Source organism: Phaseolus vulgaris, chromosome 3 (genome assembly GCF_051622355.1).
Source record: "Phaseolus vulgaris cultivar YP4 chromosome 3, ASM5162235v1, whole genome shotgun sequence".
NCBI classification, from domain to species: domain Eukaryota; kingdom Viridiplantae; phylum Streptophyta; class Magnoliopsida; order Fabales; family Fabaceae; genus Phaseolus; species Phaseolus vulgaris.
In genome coordinates this window covers 35,382,063-35,402,389 of record NC_143500.1, presented here as the reverse complement: position 1 = coordinate 35,402,389, position 20,327 = coordinate 35,382,063, and the positions used below count along the sequence as shown (strand labels likewise).

Sequence of the window (20,327 nt, the reverse complement as noted above, 5' to 3'; positions counted from 1 at the left end):
ACCATCCGCAGATATCGAAATCCTCGATAGGGAGAAGATATTGAAAACCACACTTTGACTAAAATTATAAAACAATTTATATAAAGGATAATTTCCATACCATGAGCTGATTTTGAGATTAAATTAAGTCCAAATCCAAATTCTAGGATAGATAGGAGGAAAAAGGCTGCAGATCACAACCTCACACCAATTTAGCAACTAACTTCAGAAGAAAAAAAACTTTCATTATTTTTTTTAAAAAAAAAGCACAAACAGGTGACAACAACTAAGAAGTTCCAAGCAAAAAAAAAAAAAAAACCTAGTTAGCAGTACCCCTATCCTTGTGCAAGGTTTCCTTTATGAAGTTCACAACAACAGAGGATAATTCATCTTGATGATCAGTGAATGAATGATTAGCTTTTTCTATTATATGTAGCTTGTGGTTTGGTATAATCTTGGCAAATTTAGATGCATCTTCAGCAGGGACAACTTTGTCTGAAGAACCATGAACAGTTAGGACCCTGTAATACATTATATGACTTTAGATTAGCACTTCTGCCCATGGAAAACTCATAGCTTAGTATAAACCCCATCTACTCCAAATAATTACTCTGTGCACTTTCGAGTTTTGAATCATATGTTCTTAAATTTAATGCCATCAGAATTTTCTTATGTTTTATTGCTTCCCAATTATATTTTCTTTATATAAACTCCTTAATTTCTACATACATATTTTACCATCAAAAAGATGCAAAAGAGTCAATCAAAAGGGACCAGACAAAAAAATTTCCTCACCTGCATTCTTCATCAATCTGAAGACAAGCTTCATGCATATTTGTATCTAAGCGATCCATCAAACTTTCCAAAGTCACACGGTACTCAAAATTCCCTGCAGCAGTAGTACCCAACCCCAAATAGTCATTAATTAAAATAACTCAATATTTATTGTGTCTGTGTTAAGCAAACTAAAACAGAAAATTCCATGCCATCGGTCAGATTACCTATGATGGCTGTCAGGCTGCCAATCAATCTTCATTAGTCCAAGTATTAAAAACAGTTGTTGATAATTATTGCCCATATTTTTCATTTTTGTCCTTTATCTTTCCTTTTCCCTGATTCTTTTTTGGTTTGTTTCATTATCAATTTAAGAGAATGAAATGCAACAAAAAAGAAGTACTGCAGCACGAACTTTGTGCTTATAGGATAGAATAATACAATAAGACCCAGTTTATTTAGGTTCAGAGATATGATTTTAAAAGTTAATGGAGAATGAAGGTGTCTATCAAAATATGTTTGTAAATAAATTCAAAACAATTCATTCTTCACTTATTCTAAATTTCATCTTTCTAAATTCTTAAATAGTTTACCTTCTCTCTAAGATTCTTTGTTAATCATCCATCTTTACCACAATTATATTACATCACTAAGGAAGCAGCAGTGAGCAACTCCAGATAAACCGATCAAAATCTTTTTATGAAGGTAAGTTCTTAGTTTCCCTACCATTGGTCCTATCCCTTCCTCCTTTTCTTGAGTCCTTCTCTTGAGTCGATGGAAATTCATACTCCATCTATTAGAATCAACTGAGGAATACGATTGTAATAATAATTTGAACAAAGTGAAGATGTTGATTGTACAGGTTGAAACTTTGGAGATTCTATGATGCAATTTGACCTTGCATCTTGCTTTGCTTTGTAGTTTTGCGTTTTTTATGGACTGAGTGGAAATGGAACTTCAATGGATGATGAATTCAGATTTGGAAAGATGTATTCGGTGTGTGGAAGTAGAAGTTTAGAAGAGGTGAGAACAACTTCTAGAAGAGCCTAAGCATAGCATTTGGGTATTGGGCCTTGGGCCTTGCATCAAAAGTCATAATGGACGTCCACATAAGAAGCTTGCAAGACTCCAAGAGAGAGAAACATAAGCATAAGGCACCACATGGAGGAGCCACATAAGGTGCCACTTTTGCCTTGTTCACCAAGTCACTTTGCCACTTGTCCATTTCTTATTGGGGAGTATTTTGCAGCTCGGGCTGCAAGCTATCCTTGTCACATGTCACTGTATGAATGGAGAGGATTATGAAGCTAGCTCAACAAGTTACTAGTGCCACATGTCACTATCTAATTCTAAAGAACTATAAATAAGAGTGTTTGCCTATGTAATTTTCAGCTTGGAATAAGAATTGTTAAGCTGCCAAAAATTTTGGTGCTTCTTGTTTTTGAGCTCTCTCTAGAGTAGTCTTCTTGCAAGACACATTCTAGACTCCTCCTAAGTGTTGCCTAACCTCACTTTAGGAATTCTAACTCAAATTTTCATCTCTCACAATGTCATAAACTGCACCTTCTTCATGTACTCCGATGAATCTCCTTCTCCATTCAAGAAAATCAAATCCAAAAAAACTTGAAGAACCTACTAGGAGCATGCAATTGAAACTAGAATTGCATCATTCTACAAGATTTCTTTGAAAACTTTTCGATTTTTTAAGTTGTTTTTCTTGCAAGGCTAGCTACCTCCACGAAAAGGGAGCTAATAACCTACATCGATTCATTAATTTGATTTAGCTGTGTTAAAATGTGATAATGTTGTTGATTGGAGGCTTTTCTTTGAATTGTAAAAATATGAGTAATGGTTTGATTGGTGTATACTTATGTTGAATTGAATTGGAGTTTGGATTAGTCAATTTTAGTTTGAGTTAGCTTATTGGAAGTTTTGGATGCAATATAGGTGTATTTTGATGATTGAATTGTGTGAGGATGTGTTAGGATTGCTTAAGTTGGGTTGTTGTATCTATCATAAAATTTCTTATGTGTTGGGTATTCTACCTATCTCGCTTGAGCGACGATCAAGTGGTGGTAATCATTGAATACACCAAGTTTTTTTTGGCAACATACACCAAATATTGTTGCTCAAGCACCACAGTGGTGAGAAGCTAATGAAAGTTCTTGCACCAGACTTTGTATAATAGGGGTGCGGAACCACCCTAACATAGGACTAAGGTTGAATTAACAATATTACAAGTTTTTAGGAAAGTGTCAAATGTGAGAAACTACCCTAATATCATAGGGAATACAATTAAGGATTTATGCATTCTTAAATTGTGAATCAGGTGTAATTTGTTGCTTTTATGGTTCTCCAGAATAAGATATATGTGATTAAGTTGTTCTCGGGATTGAAATTGTTGTGATGATGTGGATGATACATGCATACATACATACATATATAGATATATACATATATATTATATATATATATGGACACACATATATATATATATATGATATGATATCATGAGAAATGTGAATGTTCAAAAAATTAGCTCACCTTGGTGTTGTGTATTGTGCTACTGGTATCATCGTACTTTGCACAAAAACAAATGTTCTTATAGTTAGGGAAATGATTCCAAGCAGAGCTAGGAGTATGGTTTATTATATTCCTAGAATGTTACAACTTTATATATGTATTTTGAGAGCTTAAAGTTCCAAGATAATGTATAAAGACTTCATGTGTATAGTGTTTTGAGTTTAAATATCTACACGACTAGTATAGATGTGTATATTTAGGAGCGTTACAACTACCAAATCCAAATTATTAGAGTATGGAAAAAGCCTGATAAACCCTAGTCCCAGGCTTGCTAATTTCAGCAAGTACACTTGCAGCATAACTTCAAAATGGAAAAACAAGTAATTGATAGTCACTCAGATCGTTCAAACTATCTCTTACGACATGCTCTAAAGTCTGACACTATATCACTGAAACTAGTGTCCTTAAATTACAAGTTACCTGATCTCTCCACATCAATGAAACCATCCTTCTTAATTCTTTCTAAGTGATCTTTTCCAAGGCGCTCCTCAATTCCAGCCTTCAGATCATAGCGTCCAGATAGGTTGACAACTGTTTTAATGTCATGATATTTTGAAGCATAAAGAAGCACCACGTCACCTCCTGCATCAAGAAACATCAATGACTAATTATAGTCCAATTAGCATGCAATTTCAGAGAAGCAATTTGGGAAGATGTATGAGGCAAAGCTGCACTAATAAGTTAAGTTTCACTGAGTACAAAGGAAAAAAAATGACCGTCAATAAAGAGTAGAAGTCAAGGAATTTTCATCAATTTTACCTATTCATATAATATATATAGTTTAAGAACTATATAACCCACGATACCTATAGTTCTATAATCCTAATTCACAAACACCATATTTAAATAAAAGATACTTCTCAATTTCCTCTGTAGCAGGTTTTTGGCAAGCAGCTCAGAAATTACATTTTAATATGCTGCCTTAGCTCATAATAGAAGACTAGCCAGTTATTAAGTACCAAGTAACAGTGAGCTGATCCTGGTTCTATGCCAGAAATAACAGAAGTATCTTCATGCGGCATCATTCATGTTTGCTATCTTTACAGCCAAGGCAGTAGGAAATTAAATGACAAGAACAATGTCATAACATTATCAATTATCAGTCCTTACAACCTAAATGTTATCTGACTTATCTTTCATGACCTTTTCTTGTTGGTAGAGATACTTGCAAGATGGGATCGAGGAAAATAATTTAAAATACCTTTACTGTGCCCGACAATGGCACTAACTCCACGGTTTGATTCATGAAAATGTTGAATTACAGCACGTAAATCTTCAGCCTCCCTCCGATAGTAACCATACTGAAAGGAGCCATCACTTTCCCTAGAAGGAAAATCCAACAATAAATTAAAGGAAACATAGAATGAAGCAAGACTATGATAAAGACCAGATGGCAGAAATTACAGTTCACGTAGCACAGTAAATCGAGAGAGTAACTACCATCGAGTTTTCAACCTATCATTCCATGTGATGAGGCCAAAGTGTCAGGGACATATATGCTTAAAAAGTATTGAATTGAAGATTGTTTAATTGTTAGCTCAACCCAAAAAAACTAATCAATCAGGTGGAGGCTTAAGTATCTCATCCTACTCATCCAACTTAATGTGGGACTCCACACATTAATCCAACAGGCAGTGAAGATAGCAATCACTTTACTGACAAGCCTCTTCATTGGAAAATTCAAATCCCATATTATATTAGAAATCCCCAAGTTTACTGTTGTTAAGAAGCTTGGTTCACTGGTGTCTTCGGAGCTATTATTACTAAGGACTTGTAATGAAATAAACTTCTCTACAAGTTAAAATTAATTTATGGATAAACAAATTCATAAAATCTTTCTCATATAGTTTCTCTATATTTTTGTTTTTTAACTTGAACATAAGTTAATTTTAACAAGAAACTAGTTTCATTGTTTCTTGTTTTTCTCTTTCGGAAATCCTCGCGCAGAAGTTTGTTAAAACAGGTCCTAAGACTGTCTTTACATTACTCAAGCGCCCCAAGATGATTCTAATGGTTGTATTGCCTTGAATTATATCATCTAGATATACCAACTTATGCTGTTCCAATCTCCAGCTCATAAAATGTTGCAGTAATTACCCTTACCTATTATTCATCTAATCTAATTCATTCTTTTTTTTACAATTGGAAACCAAGTTTAAAGCTTTCAAATATTGATAAGTTTAACACACATATCCTTCAAGCAATCCAAACCTTAACAAGGTCACTTCTTTTTTTAACACAGCAATGCTCATAAGGCTAATACAGTAACAAGTAACTTGAATCTTTAGGATTTATGCCTTTGTATGGTACTACTTTTGGACTTACCCATTTCCAGAAAAGTCAAAGCGGAAAGAACTCAATCTGGCATTTTCCAAAGAAGCAGCAAGATTCACTATTACATTGGCTTCCTGAACATTAGGAAACTAGAGCGATGAAACTTATCGGGTAAAACGGGTTAACATGTAAAAGTTTAAAATATGAACGAAGCTAACTTTCGAAGAGCGAAAACCGTGGCACAAGATTACAATCTCCCTGCTTCCAGATTCATGTAATATGCCGACTAGTTTCTCACCGTGCTTGTTGGGTATTGTCACTCTGTGTTGCTCAACAGCTAAAAAAGGGTAGTTAACACATCAACTGCATCAGTTTTCTTTCTCTGCACTTCTTTAAAGATTCAATTTTGCAATGAAAAGTAGAGCAAATATCACCTGGGGTGGGTGCCATGCTCAAGATGAAGGTTTTCCTCGTTGATTTGTGATTACAAGGGATGGAAAAGCGAACCTGGTAATGGGAGATTTTAGGCGTTGTAGAAAGTGATGAATTGAAGAAAAGTGAAGAAGCATTTTGCAAAAAGGTTTCCATTGGGAGTGAGTGACCAATGACATGCACGGGCATTTCATTTGAACACGATACATTTACCTATTTCCTCACTCGCTCCTTGTCTGTTTCTCGTCTTCACTCTCCGGCTGCTGAATGTGTCAGAATTTAAGGAAAAGAATTAGGAATAATATGTGAAGAAAGTGAGGTTAAAAAGATTTGGGATGTCCAGATTTGCGGGAAAAATATATTAAAGTTTAGTTATGAATGAATTTTTAATTTTTTTTAAAATGAAAATTTTTAAATTTATTTTTATTTTATTAAATATTTAAATAATGAAATATAAATTATTTTTTATAATTAATTAAAATATTATAAATTATTTTTAGTACTATTAAATAATTATTTTTTTAAAAATACGAGTTATTTATAACATTATAAAATTATTCATTTACTTAAAAAATGTTAAAGGAAATAATATAATTGATTTATTATGGATTATAATTATTTTTAATTTAAATAAGAATAATTGATTATTATTATTTTTCGTACTATATAAGAATTTATTTTAGAAAAAACAAAAATTATGTAAAAAAATTCAAACATATTTATGATTGTGAGATAAAATATTTAAAGTTTTATTTAAATAAAAATTTTAAATTTTTAAAATTTTTAAAATATTTAACATGGTAAATGTACTAGACAAGAGTGCTCGAGGGTTCCGGACTTTGGCTATTGGACCCAAAGGGTGGGTCACGAGGTTGGCCTAGATGTTGGCCAACCAAAAAAGGTAATTAAGATAAAATATATAATTATTATTATCATATTATTGTGAAGATAAAAGATAGAGAGATTGTTTTATATTATGTTTTATCTATTGCAATATTTGTTGGAGATCTCACATCAGAATATTTCGTTGTATATAAGTGGGTGCAAATCTCACCCCATGAGCTGGTTTTATGGGGTTGACTCATGGGGTTGAGTTAGGCTTAAAGTCTACTTTATAATATGGTATCAGAGTCATTTATAGTCTATCCTAGCGAGTGTTTGTGTACATAGTACCGTCATTCTCAGTGACAATCATTGAATTTCATTTCAATCCATATTACTTTGATTTCATTTCAATCACACTAACTACACATGAATTCATCGTCTTCCGGAAGACTCATTAAGTATGCCCCTACCAAAGACTAACATTTATTCCATACATCAAGGATCAGGGTAAGTTCAAACATCCAATACTGAGTGTCTACAGCAGGACACTGTGTGTATGAACTCTCTCATAAGCTTCTCACCACTTGATATCTTAGTCTATATGACTTAGATCATCAGTGAAGTTATATGATCTCCGTTAAACATAGGCTTTTCATACTTAATGTACCATCAAACAACAACTCATACATTATCCCAAATGTATGACATCAATTTCATACAATTTTCATCATTCATATATAATACATATCATTCAATCACGTAACATTGAAAAATTCATAACATTCAAGAACTTTTCCAACATTAAAAAAAATATTTAACTTCCAAATTATCAAAATTTAATATTTATATTTGTTCACACAACATAAAATCAAACAATTTTATCAAATAACATCCCTGCAAGAGAAATTGAAACTTGGGACCACGTCTCCTCCATATTCAGATCTTCTAGCTTATGGTACTATTGAAAATTAAAGTTGGTTTTCCTACCTGAAATTCCTTATTCTGATGGAAAATCTACCTTAAACAGGGGAACCACATCAAAATTTAAGAACCTAGAGCAAGTTATCCAAACATGGAGAGAAAATTAAGAGAGAAAGTGTGGGGTGAAAAATGAAGGGGGGGGGGGGGGGGGGGGACTATTTTCATGTTTTCAGGTCTTACATGATTGTCTCATTAACAGGACCTAACAGATCAATATGTCCTAATAACAATCTCAACACGATATTTTTTTTCCTAAAAATACTATGTTTTTATCACACTTTCACATCATTGCACACTTCATTTAACACATCAATACACCATTCAATCACAACATATTTTAAACTTTTTAAACAATCCAAATATATCTCAAATTTCACTTAAACACATAACTAAGTTCCTTTAATCATATTTTTAAATAAAATTTAGAATTTTCACTTAAACATAATAAGCAACAAGAAACTAGGTTTCAAAAGCAAAAATAAAAATTTTAAGTTCTTTTTTACAAAGTCTAGCTTAAGCGAAAACTTACTCGCTTGGACGAGAATGGGTCTTGCTCAAGCGAAAATTCTCTTGCTTGAGTGAGATTGAACCCGAGAGAACACATAATTTCATCACAGGTCTCGCCTGAGCGAGATTCCTTCTCATTTGAGCGAGAATGGACCCGAGAGCACCCCATCTTTCAATTCTATTCTCACTTGAGCGAGAATTAGCTCGCCTGAGCGAGATTTGCAGAGAAAACTGCATAATTATGCCTAATTTCATCATTCATAGTCAAATAAAAATAATTTACATAACTCGTTTCTCTTCAAAAGTAACGTACAATATATCAACTATACAAATCAACCAATTTTTCAGATTCAAACAGAAGCATCTACCATAAATCATCCATATCAAAATCAACATATTCACATTTTATTTCAAACAATATTTTGCATTACTCATAAACAATCAATCATGCAAACAAAATTTGGATTTGGTGACCACGTCACCCCCACATCCAAATCTTCTAGCCTAGGGTTGTATTGAAAATTTAAACTAATTTCCCTTACCTGAACTTGAGCATATGTTCGCTAAGAGCTCCAAACCTACCAAAAGCTCAAGGGTAGCTTAACCTGCACCACAAAGTTCTGATAAAAAGATCTAACTATATCACCATGATCTTGAGCTAACAAAGATTAATCCTAAAGTTAAAAGAGTCTCACACAAAGCCTATGTTGAGACAAACCTGACAAGTTTAAAATTTAACTCAAAAGAGAATAGCAAAAATGAACTTACTCTATTAAAGATTTTGATCGGGAAGTCTTGTAGTATTCACTGTCAAGAGTCTGATGGCGATCTCCAATTGTCAAACTAATGAGTGAGGATAACAGAATCTTAGAGAGAAGGCAGAGGAAATGAAAAATGAGCTTTTAAAGAAATGATGATTCTTTTAAAATGAAACCTGAATAAATGAATTTCTATTTATATACTCTTTTAACTTTAATAATAAATATTCATGTGCTATTTTTTAATTGTATTACTTATACTCAAAGACTATTTTTCTCGGTCCTTACAAATTTAGCAAAAATGTAACCAAAAACTATATTCTATACGTCATTATTCCTAAATAAAGGGGAATATACTAATAGTTTATTATGCTGTTACAAATTCTTAAAGAAGGATCTACCAGTGCTATAAAAGGGCCATGAGACCCTGAACAAAGACAAGTATTATTCCATGCAATACATACTATACTAATATTTTAATATTCTCACTGACTTGATCGTCGGAGTCTTGTCAAAAGACATAACTCTCCTCATATCACTATGATCTTCAAGCATTTCAAATCATATCATTGTGATCTTCAAGTATTTCAAAGTTGTAGTCGTGAAGGATTGACTCGGATACCACCTCTAAGATCTGACCCAGAATTATTGGCAAGAACAATAATATTAATAACATTAATAATATTATTATAATAATTAATAATAATATTAATAAATAATAATATAAATTATATTAAATATATGAATATTATTAATAATATTAATATTAATAATCATACTAATAAGTATAATAATAATCCTAATATGATAACAAAACTTATTGTGTAATGTTAAAGTTTCTTTAGTCACTCAAAGAACTTTCATATGGTGATAAAAGTTTTTACTTTCTTCAACCCTTATTTTTTTAACCTGCACCCCTGTAATTTTGAAAATGACTCTAAATTATTTGTTTTAAACACACTTTCCAGAATTAATGAAATATATTACAGAACATATTTTTTGAAGATTTTTGGAATAAAAGTTCTAAACACATGAAATACATTATGGAACAAGATTTTTGAAACAAAATTTTCAAAAAGCATAAAATACATCTGTAATGCATTTTCCAAAATAAATTTTCTAGAAGAAGCTTTTTGGAACACATCCGGAATGAACTCCTGAAATGAGATTTCTGTTACTCTTTTTCTAACTACATTGTTCACATTTTCTTTTGATGTTTTGATGCTGCAAAAGTGACGGTAACAGTGCGCAGGATAATCCGGTCATTCCACCCAATTGTGGAGGGGAAAAGAAAACGGGGTGTAGAAAGTAAAAACCCTATATAAAACATATATATTACACACAATCTAAATATTTACAAAATCTAATTATTATTTTTAATTAATTCACACTCTTGTTTTAATACACCGAAAACGCAAGTGTTTGAAAAAAATGTATAAAATACAAGATATTTTTACCAAGTCTTATATTATATTTTTAAAATCACATCATCTCAATTTTCAAGTTAAGTAACAAAATTGATTAGCTTAAAATTAGTTTTAAAATACAATTTATAATTCAAAAAATATTTTACCAAAATAAATGTTCTGTAAATGAAATCTAAATGGAAAAGACAAGTTTATAAAATATAATAAATAAAACGTTATAAATTTAAAAATTATATAATTTAATCTTATTTATTTATTATATTTGTCACATTTAAGTTTAAATGGCCGAACATTTGATTAAAAATTGAGTAAACAGGGTAAAATACCATATTTTAATGTTTTTTTTTTATAACAACATTCTCATGACATGAAAAATTCATAAGCATTTAAGGCGTATCCTTTTATCTTTCATAATTTTACTAAAAGTTCATTTGACTAGTCTTTTTGAAATAGCATATGTACAAACTCATAAACAAAGGGTGATAGCAGCATGGCTAGGTTGACTTAGAACTTTCTAAATGCTCCGAGGAAAAACTCATTTTGGAGTTGACCAAATTTCAATAGTATTCATGCTTTGTTCAAATAAGAGGGAAATGGAAGAGAAAAAAAAAATAGAAAATCAGATGAGAGTGAGAAATTAATAGTAAATATAATTGATGTAGTAGAATAAAGTTTTTTATACATTTAAAATATAAATTAGAGTTAAAATAAATTTTACATTAATATTTTTATTTATTTTATTATAATATAAAAACATATATATATATATTAATAAAATATTAAATTAAATTATTTTATTTATTACTTCAATGTTTAATTATTACTTTTTTATAAAATAGAAAAATGTATTTCTAAAATATTAAATTATTTTATTTTATGATAATCTAAAAATATTTTATTGTCTTAATTACTATTGAAAAATCAGGTTTAGAGTTACTCATATTTTTTGTGAAGGGAATGTATGTTCTGATAAGTTGACTAATGTAAAATTTATTCATAAAGAACCATTTCATTAGTATAATAGGCTTCTATCTACTTTGTTCTTAGAATTCTTTATGAATAGGTATAGTCTACATATATATCGTTTTTGTTAATATATAAGTTTTGGTCTAGTCCGAGAGATGATTTTAAGCTAAAAATTTCGAAAATAAACAGATGGGGTTAGAAAGAAAGAAATTGTAGTTGGAGAAGAGAAGTTTTTTTTTTTTTTTTTATCAGCAATGAATAAATTAAATTTAAAGGGGATACTTCAGGGTATCCCAATCCTTATACAAAAGAGATTTCTCCTCCCTATAAGTTGGAGAAGAGAAGTGATGTGAAGGTTTTGAAGATTTGGAGCGAAGAAATTTTTAAGATGGCTTTCAATGGATGAGTGGTTGGAGAAGAACAAGCTTCCTGGAAACAAACAAACACAGCGCCTTCTTCCCTTCCTCCCATTTTCAAATCTTTTCAAATCAACTTTACTCCCCTTCCTTCTACACCAATCAATTCCAGCCCCACTAATTACAATCTTTAATTTTTATTTTTATAAAAAAATCAATAAATACAAACTAGTTAATCATTATAAACTAAATTAAATACCATTTTATAAATTAAAAAATTATTAATAAATAAAATATTTTACTATTAATAAAAAATTATAAATTAAATTAAATTTTAACTATCAATTATCTTAGATTTTAAAGATAATCTGACTAATTTATAAATTTTTATAATAAAAATTACTTTAAATATCAATAATTTTTTTACCTCTCGAATAATATCTAATTTAGTCCATGCTTAATTATATTTTATTTCTAAAATTAGTTTTTATTTAATAATTTTCTTGATATAAACTGTATTAAAAAATTACTATGACAACTTAATATATTATTATTTTAATTATTTTAATTATATTTTTTATATTTTTTATATTTTAATATAAATTATTAATATATATTATTATATGGGTGGTAGAAGATTTTTGTTTTCGCTATCAAAGTATTATTTTTCATTTGATTTTCAAACATATATTTCTTCTAATCAAAGACCTATCTCAGTTGTACATCTTATAACTTAACATGTGGATGCATCTGGTTGGTTAACACTTTGAAGGAGACAATTCTCTATTTTAAGCAAGAGGGACATTTAATTATTCATTGCCCACGTTTTCCTTAATTGGATTTCACAAATGCATACATTTCTTCCACCCAAAGACTTTTCTCAATAGCTTCATCACCATATACTTTTCAAAACCCTTTCTTCCTTTTTCTCTACGAGTCATTGCCCTCGTTTGTGTGTACCCTCCTTTTCCCTTCACACTTACAAATCAGTATTTCATTATCAATCCAAATGTATATAAATACACACATCGAGTAGGTTAACAAGTATATTCATTAAGATGATGCATAATATATGTATACCAACATACACATCCTCCTCTCATCCATCATCATGCAAAACCCTTAGTTAGCAATTTTGATTGCTTGCACCCCATGCCATGGATGATGTGTATGCTCTCCCTCAAGCCCCCAGAACTGATTTTCTTCGCACTCTGCTCCAATCTTTTGGCTGCACTTATGTTTGTATGTGGCAACATCACTCCAATTCATCCAAGTATATATCATTCTCTCATTACTAACTAATTAACACACAACATCATTATAGTTAACACACTTTGTCTCTCATTTCTTTGGATTTATTTGTCTTTCTATAGTCGTTTGTTCTTCTTTGATGGTTTATACAATCTACCAAACAACCAACCAAGCTCTTCTTTAGGGTCTGAAGCTGAAAGGCTTTTTCAACAGTATCGAGCTTTAACGTTTGATGTCAGTCAGGAGTAAGACTAAGAACTTTATCATGTTCTCTAATTACAATTTTTTTATCAACATGATTCGCATGTTTGCATTTAGTTTCGCATTATTTGTGGAAAATTGTTTTACTTTTCAGTTTTTGCTGTTTTAGATGTGTTCCTGGAGTTGCTTTCAGGAATCAACTTCCCTACGTACAGCTCAAACTGTTGGATCTCCTACCACTCGCATCCACCCAACTACAAAAACAATTCTTTCTGGTAATAATGATTTTTCAAATGGTACAAATGTTGTATTGACTAAAATTTAAATAAGAAATTATAAAAATTACAAATATGAAAAATAATTAGAGGATATATATCACTGTCATTTAGTATATTAAGAGAACAAGTTAACAAATAATGGAACTAAATGTTATATATGTTTTTACAGGAAGCAAGGATTGAGGTAGGTTCATAGGAAAAATCTCGAAACTTTAATCAGTAGTGATTTCCTAAATTGCAATGAATTGGGGAAAAAAGTTCAAATTTATTACTGATGCTGTTCATCGCAGATGGCTGTTTTCATGGGGTGCAAAATGGGAGAAATTGAGCTTGGCTTCTCCAACATTTCTCAAGTAAGAAAACTATACTGTCATGATATCCATCGTCAATGGTTAATTGTTGTTTCATCATTTGTCATCACTGTAAATTTTCAGGCTGACATTGAGACATCACTTAAGAATTTATTCCCAGAAGATTTCTATTTACGTTCCCAATCAATTGATCAGAATCCATATTCATCATCATCATCTTCTTTCATATCAATTTCTACAGATACCTCTAATCAACATTCATCTCTATCACTCGATATTCCAGGAATTTCCCACTCCAACTTTCCTGAAGCCCTTGGTGTGGCTCCCACACAACCTACTCCTCACCAACAAACTATTCAACCATTATCTCAACTCATTCCATTTCCAAACTATTTACGCACACCAGAGGGTGAACATGAACAAATAATAAGAACACTAATCCAAGTCATGTCTTCAACTTCCCAGCACCATCAACCCCAACCAATTTTGCCTCATAATTCTGCAATACACCCTGCAGCTTCCGATTTCTCGAGACATAGACCAGATATGATAAACTCAAATATAAAACCCCACATGGAGTCCAATTCTAGCAGGCAAAACCTGCAGAATACATCATTTCCATTGTTTAAAAACTTCAATTCAATGAGGATGAGAGAATGCAATTCTATTGAAGCAACTCATCCCATTAGTTCCCAGAAGAAGTACTATCACACGATATCGGAAAGAAAACGTCGTGAAAAACTCAGTGAGTGTTTTCAGGAACTCAGTGCACTTCTTTATCCGGAAACTAAGGTATGTTATGATTTAGCAATGCCAGGCATATAGCTTTTTCATGCATGCAAAGCCAAATTTTTTTTTTCCAAACTATGGATTAAACACCAATCTCACAAGATAGTGATATTTATAAATAAGGAACTGATTTTTTCCAAAGGATACAAAGAGATCAAACATTTAAGCTCATATTTAAGGGGCATGGTTATGGTTTATGTTAAAATATGTCATATTTATAACAGTTATGAATTAGGTTTCTCTCTGGTATGGGATATTTCTTACTATTAATTTTGAATATACTATTGATAATAGTTAATAGTATAATACATTATATTAGCAGATAACATTTTTTACTATATATAAACTCGATGCCTTTAATTACATAAAGAATATATATGGATGAAAATAAGTTTGAAACCAAACATTTCTTGTCCATGATATGAGATTTTTTGTTGTAATTCCAAAAAGAAACTGAGAGGTTTGAACTTGGGTGGTTCAGAAAAGTAAGGCGACGATCCTTAAAGCAGCACAGGAGACAATAATATCATTGATGGCTGATATTGAAAAGCTTAATAACAAGAGAAAACAGCAGCTGATGACAGATTTGTCAAGGGAAGGTAGCAGTAGTAGGGATGAAAACAAGGGTAGGTTCTCTGATGGAAGATTGAATGTTCGGGTTTGGCATGTATCAGAATCAAGTTCATCGGAGGAGCAAATGGTGGAGTTGCGAGTGACTGTGAGAGAACAAAGCTGTCACATTGATGTATTGATTAGCATATTGGAGTTCTTAGAAAGGGTTCAGAACGTAACCTTGATTTCCACGAACACAAACCTCCATATTACAGAAGGAGGGACAACCATTGACGAATTAACCTTCAGGCTGAGGATTATTGAGGTATGTATCCCAAACACATTCCAGTAATTATAAAAATTCTGTCTTTTTTAATATGTTTGTGTAACTTAATGTACACATATCAGTGTCATGGGGATTAGGTATTGGACCCTTATAGCTTACACTGCACACAGTGAAAATACACTCTTAACATACAAATAAAATAATATTTTAACTATTTCATTTAGTTTTTAATTTAAAATATTATAATATTATTATAAAGAGTTATTGAATAGGGTTATTTACTGTGTGCAGTATTTGATTTATCAGAAAAAAAAAACACACACACACACTATATATATATGTAGATAATAAATAAAAAAACTCAACGTTTAGTATTTTTAAATTAATATATTGTCTTTTTTAATTATAATATATGTGGGAAAGAATTTTTATTTTTGAATAAAATGTATGGAAATTTTCAAAATTCTAATATTTTTATACGTTATCTAGCCAATTTTTTAAATAATATATTATGCGTTAAATTAAAACTGGGATGCAGTAACATGCAACTAGCTTTTAATTTGTATGAAATTTTATAAAGTATATTTTTGTATTATTATTGGTTTGGTTTGGTCAACCAACAATTAATTAGAATCCGTGTCAAGCGTTCATATCATCACTATTTTATATGCAATTTATGAAATTTCTCTCTGATGATGACAGGATAGTTTAAAAATTTTATGCATTTTAAGAAATTTCCTATACTTGTCAAAATGCTAAACTTATTGTTACACAATAAAATAGGTATAATCTTCATTTGTAAGAACACAAACATTTCTATTTTTTTTTAATAAAAGTTTTCTTAGGTATTATTATACAACTTTACATCTCGGTTACACTAAGTAACAACAATCATCTCTCAACATATGAAAAAAAATATTATTATTAAAAAAAATACAAAAATATGGGAAAACTAGACCAAAACTCATATATTAAAAAAATGATACATAGGTAGACTATACCTATTCATAAAGAATTATAAGAACAAACTAGATGGAAACCTTTATACCAATGAAATGATTATCTATGAATAAATCTTAAATTAGCCAACTTATCAACACAAGCATTCCCTTCACGAAAAATATGAGTAACCATAAACTTAAATTTGATGATTTTCCCACAGTAATTAAGACAAGTATTTCATCAATTACGAAGCATCCACAGAACATTAGTTCTAGCAGTAAACGTAACATAAACCAAGGCAAAATCACATTCAAGCCAGACATTATTAGTAAGCCTCATCTTTTAAGTTTTCTCAATAACATGTATAACTCCATAAAACTCAACAACCATAGCAGTTTGAACTTTAAGAAACACAGAGAAAGCACCAATAAACTCCTCCATACTCTAACGGAAAATACCTCCACAACTAGCAAAATCAGGATATCTTAGCAGCCCCAGCCATTAGTGTTAATTTTAATCGTGAAGAAAACTTCCATCTAACAGGAAGAGAACGAAAAATTTTCCCACTAGACAAGTTAAATCTTTAATTACCGAAATATTCTTAGAAACCTCAATATTATCCTGAAATCTAGCATAATTCCTCATACGTCATATCATCCAAATAGAAAAAGTTATAACAACAAGTTTAATCAATTTAACCAAATGACTATCATCACTCTTAATAAAAAGAAATAAGATAATCCTTATTAAACAAATGAGAAGAAAGAAAAATTTGCTTACCCAACTCCAAATATGCAAGCAATACAAACATTTCTATTACTATTTTAAAATTTTCTTTTTTTTTTCTCAAATATAAGTTACTAGCTTTTAAAAAAATATCTTTCCAATTATATCAATTACTTTTTAATTTTTGTAATCATTTAAATTAATTTATATTTTAACATTTGAATTAAATTAAAAGAGTATATACACATTATGTGATATAAAGTTATCGTCTGCAAAACTCCTTTAACAATAACCTTGTTAATTTTTTTTATAAATAATTAACTTTCAGACTGTTTAAATTCTGGGAATGGAAAAAAATAGATGAAAAAAAATTATATAGGTCTATTTAATAAGATTAGTTGATAAATTGGTAAGTAATAAGCTAACTTCTAATTTTAGTTCTGAACTCGTAAAATAGCCTATCAAATTAGTGAGCTCATTAGATACCTTATTAAATTATAAGTATTTAGTTAACTAATTGATAAACTATTCACTAATCTAAAATGACATAAAAAATAATTATTATTCAAGTTTTGTTATATAAATGAAATTTGAGTTTCTAAACAGAAATAATTATAATTTTAGATTGTTTTTAAATAATTAAATTCTTATTAATTTTTTAGTATTTTTATTTATTTTTTAAAAGTTGTATATATCTTTTTATGTGAACAGATAGTTTTATTTAAATGAATCTATCTAATAAATATTAATCAATTTTTTAGATTTTTTATTTTTTATTTTTTTATTTTTTTATTTTAGGCTACAAGTTATCACTTATAAACTAGTAAAAATATTTTTTTTAAGCTACAAGTTGTCACTTATAAATAAGTTGAAGTAATTTATAACTTATAAACTATTTTTTTTTAATTACTTTAAAATACTTATTAAACAGTTTTGTATTGATTAAATTAGTTTACAAGTAAATAATTTATAGAAAATTTGTATCATTTAATACACTTCGCTTGTTTTCAATTTACCAAATTTTTAAATATGACTTGGTGATAGTGAGAGTATAAATTTCTCACACCCACCCTTAATAAAAAACTCAAGTACGAGTTTTCTATATTAAAAGAAAATCCCTTCGAAGAACATATTGCTAAACAGAATTTTAAATCATTCTAATAAATGCAATATATAACTTCATAAAAAAAGCAAGTATATTTCCATTTTTTATTAAAAAAATATCGTTATGGTGAGATTTTTTTTAATATTAAATTATCGAACTATATATATATACATAAGTTTTTAAATAATCATATGATAACTAATTGATTTTTAATCATGATATCCATTTTTTATTAAAAAAATATTGTTATGGTGAGATTTGTTTAATATTAAATTATCAAACTAAATATATATATATATATATATATATGTATGTGTGTATTTTTAAATAATCATATGATAACTGATTGATTTTTCATGATAATCACATATATATGATATAAATTTATACATAAAATACAATCTAGCGAAAAGAGAAGAAGAATAGTTCTTAATCATCAAATCTTCGTAGAAATAGTTAAAATTAAAACACTATTTTAGATTTTTTTTTCTTACAATCACCTACTTTAAAATCTTTTAATCTTGAGCATTAAGCTGTGTATTCTAAATTTACTCACCTTTTTTTATGAAAAAAATAAATAAGGTTAGAATGAATCAATTATCATTATTTGTCTTCAGTAAAAGAATAATGCTTTTGGTTTTAAAAAATGTAAATAGATGTTAATTTAGTTTTTTTTTTGTTTACTCTTGAAATGTGTCAAATGTATAATAATTATATTATATATATTTTGTAAATATTACAAAACTAGTTTATCAGTGTAATATTTAAGGACTAATAATAAATTAATTATGAGTTTAATATTAAATTATAAAGTTAACATATGAATTTATAATTTTTTTCATATTTAAAAAGACATATCTATTATTAAAAAAGACGAAGAATAATGGTCTCTATTACTTGTTTGTAGGACAATGAATGGGACGAACGTGCTTTCGAGGAAGCAATCAGAAGATTGGTACCTGACCTAATACAATGCCAAGTCCACCAAAATAAATCCACATAATCACTTCATCTTTAATCTATCACGTTTTAATAAAAAAATTATAGAAGACAAAACTATAAAAAAAATATGAAATTAATTGCTTTAGATTTATGCACAAGTTAACTTTAATTATGAAGAAGTTGATTTCATATATTTTTTAAAATATCTATAAAATGATTTATTCGAATAAATTTTAAGTGTTATGCTTATCATTAGTTAAATGTTTGAATTATTAGAGTTGAGAGAATTTAAGAATATCTGTTGGAGATCCCACGTCGACTAGAGATGAGAGCCTTTCATAGTATATAAGTGGGTGCAAACCTCAACCCTATGAGCCGATTTTATGGGGTTGAGTTAGACTTAAAGTCCACTTCGTAATATGGTATCAGAGCCATTTTGAGCCTATCCTAGCGAGTGTTTGGGCCTATCGTGCCACCCGCTATCGGGCCGCTATCGGACCACCCATAATATATAGTCTCACGCACGAGCTTCTATATAAAGTCCACTTCGTTATAATATCCTTATTTAAAAATATGAAATGCTTTGTTTTTAATCTATGTATTCAAACTTGTAATTTTGTATCGAAATTCGAATAAATATTTTTATAACTTTGGTAGTTGGTAGTAATAGTCTAGTGGTAGATTATTTTGAGGTAAGTAAGAGAATTTAATTGTTTGCAAGTTAACGATTTTTCTTTGTGGAAAATGTGTAGGTGCTGATGGATCTCAAGTTAACAAGGTCAAACTATTAAATGGTATAAGAAAATCAGGTTGATTAACTCAAAGTCACGTTAAAATAAGTAAAAAAAAAAATAAAATTAATTTCATATTTAACGATTAATTTTAAGCTTAAAAGTTAAATAATTTTGGGAAAATTTTTTTCATTAATTTTTTTTAAAATAAATTTTTTTATGTTAGATATCACTATACAACTTATCTCAATTATGCTGACACCTATAATATTTTTATTTTACTTGAAGTTAAGATTAAGGACCAACTACATAGTATCAACTTAACCACTATCATTTCTTCATAATTAGTAT

The 20,327-nt window shown here is 29.5% G+C and overlaps 2 protein-coding genes across 3 annotated transcripts; one reads left to right on the top strand and one right to left on the bottom strand.

The window, feature by feature from the left end:
- Window positions 1–203: 203 nt before the first annotated feature.
- LOC137807221 (putative uncharacterized protein YDL057W) lies at window positions 204–6,362 on the bottom strand. 2 transcript variants are annotated; one of them, XM_068607727.2, is made up of 8 exons: window positions 6,256–6,362; window positions 6,045–6,117; window positions 5,829–5,947; window positions 5,662–5,744; window positions 4,538–4,659; window positions 3,757–3,918; window positions 775–868; window positions 204–500 (listed from the first exon to the last, which is right to left on the bottom strand). In XM_068607727.2, the coding sequence occupies exons 2-8, from the start codon at window positions 6,058–6,060 to the stop codon at window positions 299–301; spliced, it is 798 nt and encodes a 265-aa protein (XP_068463828.1). In that variant the 5' UTR covers window positions 6,061–6,117; window positions 6,256–6,362; the 3' UTR covers window positions 204–298. The 2 variants fall into 2 exon arrangements, with proteins under 2 accessions (XP_068463828.1, XP_068463827.1); XM_068607726.2 differs by lacking the exon at window positions 6,256–6,362 and having other exon boundaries at window positions 6,045–6,242.
- A 6,600-nt stretch (window positions 6,363–12,962) lies between these two features.
- LOC137807220 (putative transcription factor bHLH041) lies at window positions 12,963–19,338 on the top strand. Its single transcript, XM_090300139.1, has 8 exons — window positions 12,963–13,135; window positions 13,236–13,358; window positions 13,484–13,589; window positions 13,762–13,776; window positions 13,868–13,945; window positions 14,027–14,695; window positions 15,174–15,569; window positions 19,211–19,338. The coding sequence occupies exons 1-8, from the start codon at window positions 13,020–13,022 to the stop codon at window positions 19,304–19,306; spliced, it is 1,599 nt and encodes a 532-aa protein (XP_090156265.1). The 5' UTR covers window positions 12,963–13,019; the 3' UTR covers window positions 19,307–19,338.
- The last annotated feature ends 989 nt before the right edge of the window (window positions 19,339–20,327 follow it).

Coding starts and splice junctions, on each gene's coding strand:
- LOC137807221 (XM_068607726.2), bottom strand. CDS start 6,231: ATGCCCGTGCATGTCATTGGTCACTCACTCCCAATGGAAACCTTTTTG. Junction 5,745..5,828: donor ACGGTTTTCGCTCTTCGAAA/GTTAGCTTCGTT, acceptor CCTAATGTTCAG/GAAGCCAATGTAATAGTGAA. Junction 501..774: donor CAGATTGATGAAGAATGCAG/GTGAGGAAATTT, acceptor AATGTATTACAG/GGTCCTAACTGTTCATGGTT.
- LOC137807220 (XM_090300139.1), top strand. CDS start 13,020: ATGGATGATGTGTATGCTCTCCCTCAAGCCCCCAGAACTGATTTTCTT. Junction 13,136..13,235: donor CATCACTCCAATTCATCCAA/GTATATATCATT, acceptor GTCTTTCTATAG/TCGTTTGTTCTTCTTTGATG. Junction 13,359..13,483: donor ACGTTTGATGTCAGTCAGGA/GTAAGACTAAGA, acceptor TTGCTGTTTTAG/ATGTGTTCCTGGAGTTGCTT.